The sequence below is a fragment of the Galeopterus variegatus genome, unplaced genomic scaffold, assembly GCF_000696425.1.
Source record: "Galeopterus variegatus unplaced genomic scaffold, G_variegatus-3.0.2 Scaffold1795, whole genome shotgun sequence".
NCBI lineage: Eukaryota > Metazoa > Chordata > Mammalia > Dermoptera > Cynocephalidae > Galeopterus > Galeopterus variegatus.
In genome coordinates, this window is record NW_007727906.1 from 67310 (window position 1) to 72576 (window position 5267).

Here is a 5267-nt window from a genome sequence, read left to right on the forward strand (position 1 = left end):
CCCGCCGCCGCCGCCGCCGCCCGGAGGTGCGAGTGGGTCTTGTATTTGTGTGGGGAGCCTGGGGACGGGGCGGGCCGGTCCCGTCGAGGACGGGGATGGCCCAGCGTTCGGGTTTCTCATCTTGCTGCAGAAGGTCCGGCGGAGACAACGGGAGGAGGCGGGGCCGGGTCTCCGGAGGGGGCGGGGCAGGGGTCGGGTCGAGTCTTTGTTGGGGCGAAGGAGCTGGAGGTTGGGCTGCTGGGAGGGTCCCCTTTTGGGGCAGAGGGGCCCTTTTTATTCTTATAGTATCTTGAAAGGTGATACCGCAGGGAGGAGAGGTACACAGATTTCCCTCCAAAATTGTGTTACCAGGAACACTCAGAGAGATGCCTCTTGCGTTCTTCTTGGGCTTTCCTTTCCTCCCTTTTTTAGGACATGGAACAGCTAATCCCGTTACTTAAAAGAGCCTCATTTCACGAAGATGATGTACTGTGCTGTGCATGCTGACTCGCGACCTCCTGTTTGCATGTCACATGCAGCCCGCACTACTCCTTAGGAACAAACCGTTCTCCCCCATTGATGAGGAATAGTGAAGGTCTGTCTACCTGAGGATCCTGAAGGTGCCAAGAACTTTGGAGGATTTAACTAAGATGCTGCAGTGCACTGAAATTTCCCACCCCACCCCTGACTTCTTGAATTCTCGTTTCTTTTCTCGCAGGCTCTTGTCAGGATGGTGAAGCTGTTCATTGGAAACCTGCCCCGGGAGGCCACAGAGCAGGAGATCCGCTCACTCTTCGAGCAGTATGGGAAAGTGCTGGAATGTGACATCATTAAGAACTACGGCTTTGTGCACATAGAGGACAAGACGGCGGCTGAGGATGCCATACGCAACCTGCACCACTACAAGCTTCACGGAGTGAACATCAACGTGGAAGCCAGCAAGAATAAGAGCAAAGCTTCAACCAAATTACACGTGGGCAACATCAGCCCCACCTGCACCAACCAAGAGCTCCGAGCCAAGTTTGAGGAATATGGTCCAGTCATCGAATGTGACATTGTGAAAGATTATGCCTTCGTACACATGGAGCGGGCAGAGGATGCAGTGGAAGCCATCAGGGGCCTTGACAACACAGAGTTTCAAGGTGAACGGCCCTGGGGCCTGGGTGGCAGAGCTGAGTGGGGTCTAGCTCCAAACAGAGGCAAGAACACAAGACCATGGGGCTGGCAGGGGCGACTCTCATTCTAACTGGAAATAATAGATATGTTTTCCGCTCTTAAGCAAAATTTACTCTTGGGGAAGCAAACACTTCCCCCATTCAGGTTTGCTAAGATGTTCCTCAGTGATTGCATAGAATCACAAACCGTGGGTTGCTTTATCCTGCAGTTTCATTCATTCAGTCAAGTTCTGTTGGAAGGTTAATCTGCCTGGGCAAATGAGTGCCTCATGGGGGGAGGAAGATAAATAAAGGTCTGTGGCTTACCTGCTCCTTCTGTTATGACCAGGAAGCCTTATATTTGAGGGTTTAAATGCTTAGGATTTATGCTCTTTACTGCCTTGGGTGATGGGGTAGTGGTAGAAAAGACAAAAAAAAGACATCTAGAGGAAGCCCTATATTACATAAATCTGGGCAGTGAGTCTAGATTTGGGGGAGTATCTATTGGGTACTCAAATTTGTTCAGTCTGTGGACTCTACAAGCAGAGACTGCCTAGTATGGTAGCCTCTAGCCATGTGGTTAAGTAAACTTAAATTAATTGAAATTAAATAAAACTAAAAATTCAGTTTTTCATTTTCTGGACACATTTCAAGGACTAAGTAGTCATACGAGGTAATGGCTACCGCATTAGCTCAGATGTAGAACAATTTCATCATCATCAGAGAGTTCTGTTAGATAGCACTGTTCTGCAAGTTTTTTGTTAACAGTATCATGTTGGATCACACATTCACAGCCACTTTTCTACTTCCTAAGTCAACACCCTTTTTGTGCTGAGTGCCACTTAAAAGGTTGTTAAGAAGTACTCAAGGATCCTTTGCTAAACCTAGAAAACAAAATAAGAGAAATAATGGAATAAGAGGAAAAGCTGACCAGAAAAGTGTAAGAAAATTTGCAGATAGTGGAGATTGGTAGAAGAGCACCATCAGGTATCTCTGGCATCAGCCAGTGATGCCCTGGCCTTTGGCTCCTCTTTAAAGCATAGGGCAAAAATTGCAGTTAACTAGCTGTATGACCTTGGACAAGTGTTTTAACCTCTCTGTGCTTCGTTTTCCCATGTATAAAATAAAGTTAATGATCCCTGCCATACCTCCCTCACAGGATGGTAGTGAGGCTAGAATGAGGTAATAGATGTAAGTGTTTTGACAGCATAAGCACTATATGACGAAAGGTGAGTGCTGTTTACAACCATGAATGTTTCTATTCTGGTTAGAAAGTTAATTAAAATGTAATAGTTAAGCTTTCCTTATTTACCTTTCTTATATTTGTTTTTATTATTTTTGAATGCTGTTGCACTTCAGCTTTTTTAAAAGTATTCTTAAATATTTTTGTTTGGTGGGAGAGGAGATCACGAATGGACAGTGCAGACTGGGGAAAGAGGGTTCTCTCTTGACAGGTAACAAGCCAAGTACTAACACTGCAGAGATATTCTTGTAGTGTGATACTGCATACCCTTATCTTTTTAACATAAATTGAATAAAAGGAAAGGGGCAAAAATATGTATAAGGGAAATCAGTTAATTGGGAGGGGAGTTGGCTTAGGATGAATTTTTTTTTTTTTTTTTTTTTTAAAGGGGACCGGTAAGGGGATCTTAATCCTTGACTTGGTGTTGTCAGCAACACTCTCTCCAAATGAGCTAACTGGCCATCCCTATATAGGGATCAGAACCCGTGGCCTTGGTGTTATCAGCACCGCACTCTCCCAAGTGAGCCATGGGCTGGCCCAGAATGAATATGTTTTAATATAGCAGGTGTAACTACTTTAGGAAGTGACAATCTGAAGAACACAATGGATCCATGAGATTTTTTTAAAAACATCATCACTTCCTTAGAAAGTATAGACTGAAAATCAGTGGGAAAAGAAAAATCCTTTATTTGGTTTTCATGTTTTTAGCGTGGCTCCTCTGGAGTTATACATACAGCCATCTTTATTATAACCAGCTCTCTTTTTCTCCAGATGATGAGAAAGTTTAGTATTGGATGATAAACTGCAGTTTTACAGAAAATACTATCTAGATACCAGTATGGTATATTTTTCAATTTAAAGCCATTTCAATTATCTACTATTCATGAAGGCAGCCTCTTAAAAGTGCCACTTTGGGCATCTTTTCAACCTTTATTTCTGTATGCTAATGGCTGCCATTTAGGCTTCTGCATTGCATGAATTCTAAAAAGAAGCAGCAGAATCTGAGTTTACAGGAGTTTTTCAGGGTCTGTTTTCTCTCCTCAAGGAGCAGTAAACTGAACTGCTATTTAGTTAGCACACAAAGTGTGTATTGGAAGGCCTTAAAGAAGCTGCTCCCAAGTAGCAATTCAGGCAGCTGAATTGGGAAGGATATGTAAGGGTTCAGGTGTCTCATCTTTTCCCATATGTAAACAAGCATTAAATCAGGACTCCTGCATATTAGCTACATCCCCAGCTTCTCAGGATCTTGGCACTTGATAGGAGTTCAGAAATTAGGGCCCCAAGTTTACCACCTCTCAGCTTTTTAATACTCTTTTCTGTTCAAGTTTTCAAGAGAAAACACTGATTGGGCCAGCCCCGTGGCTCACTCGGGAGAGTGCGACCCTGGTAGCACCAAGGCCGTGGGTTCGGATCCTATATAGGGATGGCCGGTGCGCTCACCGGCTGAGCGTAGTGCGGACAACACCATGCCGAGGGTTGCGATCCCCTTACTGGTCAAAAAAAAAAAAAGAGAAAACACTGATTGAGCTGGTTTTCTAGAAAATGCTGGCAGATTTCAGTAACTTTCAGAGGTTTCAGAAAATCTTTAAACTTTTTGGCTTGTCCGACTATAACAGAGTGGTAGAAATTTAATCCTCTTTCACTTTTCTCTGCCCTGGCTCCTTAAGGTGATAGAGAAGCACAGTATTTTTCAATTATTATGAGAACTTTAGGGGATTTATATTGAAAGTCGAGTTATAACCTTTAGGAAGACTGTATAAAAAAAACTATCTTCTATTACAGATCTTTTAATTCTAGGTTAAAAAATTTTAACTTGCATCTTTTTCACAACTACCCAGAGATAGATTTTGCCACAGGTGTTTATGAACTTAAGCGTTCCCACCCTCTAAATAAAGAAAAGCAGGAATGAAGAGTGGATTTAGTAACAAAATATCAAGGTAAAATCAATGGGGTTTGTTTCTCAAAAAAATGAACCCAGAATCTATAAAAGTAAAGTGCAAGTTTAATTGGATTTTTTCCCTTGAAAATGTTATTTTCTAAGTCTTTGGATTGGTTGCTTTTTAAATTAGTGTGGTTACTCTGACTTCAGAATTAGAGCACAGTTTGTCTGTCACACAGCTTAATGTCACCAGGCATGTTTGAAAGCCAAGTAACTTGTAATCCTCTAGTCTAAATTATAGAGAACTCTACATTTGAGATGTAAATCAGGGCAGATTTACATCTGTGTTTCTATTGTAAGCATAGTTAGCATTGTGGCCCTTAGTAATTTCTAAGAACTAGAATGGGAGTATTTAAATCTCTGAAAACAGGATGCTAAATGCTACTTCAGAGAATTATTGCCATTTGGTATCTGTTGACTGTTATCAGTGGTGATGGTAGATGCTGCTTGTCTACTAGCAGCTGGAGGAAAAAGCCTGAGCACCTTTGTTGCTGCTAAAGAATGGGTTTTAAGTTGGAGGCGGCAAGTACTACACACTGGGTGGTAGCAGTCTTAGACACTGGGCGAACTGAGTTTGACTAAAGATATTACTGCACTAACCCGCTCCCTGCTCAGGGTCAGTGCATGATGGTGTTCTGGTTGCAGTCCTAAATCGGGCTGTTTCCAACAGGGTGGTGGAGCACAAGGCCTCCTATCGCATAGCTGCACCCAGAACAAGGTCTGTTAAAGAGAGCAACTTGTTGATCGCGGAGGGGGGATTTGTTCTGAGCAGCCCTTCAGAGAGTAAGATGCTCCTGTTCTCCATGTCTGTACAAACTGCCTTTTGGCTACAATTTGAAAAGCACTGACTTCACCTCCAGTCTTATGCAGTTTGGGACTATATTACTGCCAAGAATACTTCTCCTATACTGCTTTTTTTTTTTTTTTTTTTTTTTTTTTTTTTTTTTTTTTG

General features: G+C 42.8%; 1 protein-coding gene across 4 annotated transcripts in view; it reads left to right on the forward strand.

Annotated features, from left to right (window-relative positions):
• Positions 1 to 195: 195 nt before the first annotated feature.
• The window catches only part of RBM4B (RNA binding motif protein 4B), a 10205-nt gene continuing 5133 nt past the window's right edge, over positions 196 to 5267 (forward strand). For 3 of the 4 annotated variants that reach the window (XR_550956.1, XR_550957.1, XM_008578988.1), the window contains exon 1: positions 196 to 1121. Coding sequence is in view for 2 of the 4 variants with exons in the window: in XM_008578988.1 (XP_008577210.1) it covers positions 710 to 1121 (412 nt within the window). In the remaining 2 variants the exon portion in view is untranslated. The remainder of the gene's footprint in view (positions 1122 to 5267) is intronic. The other variant, XM_008578990.1, reaches the window with a different exon arrangement.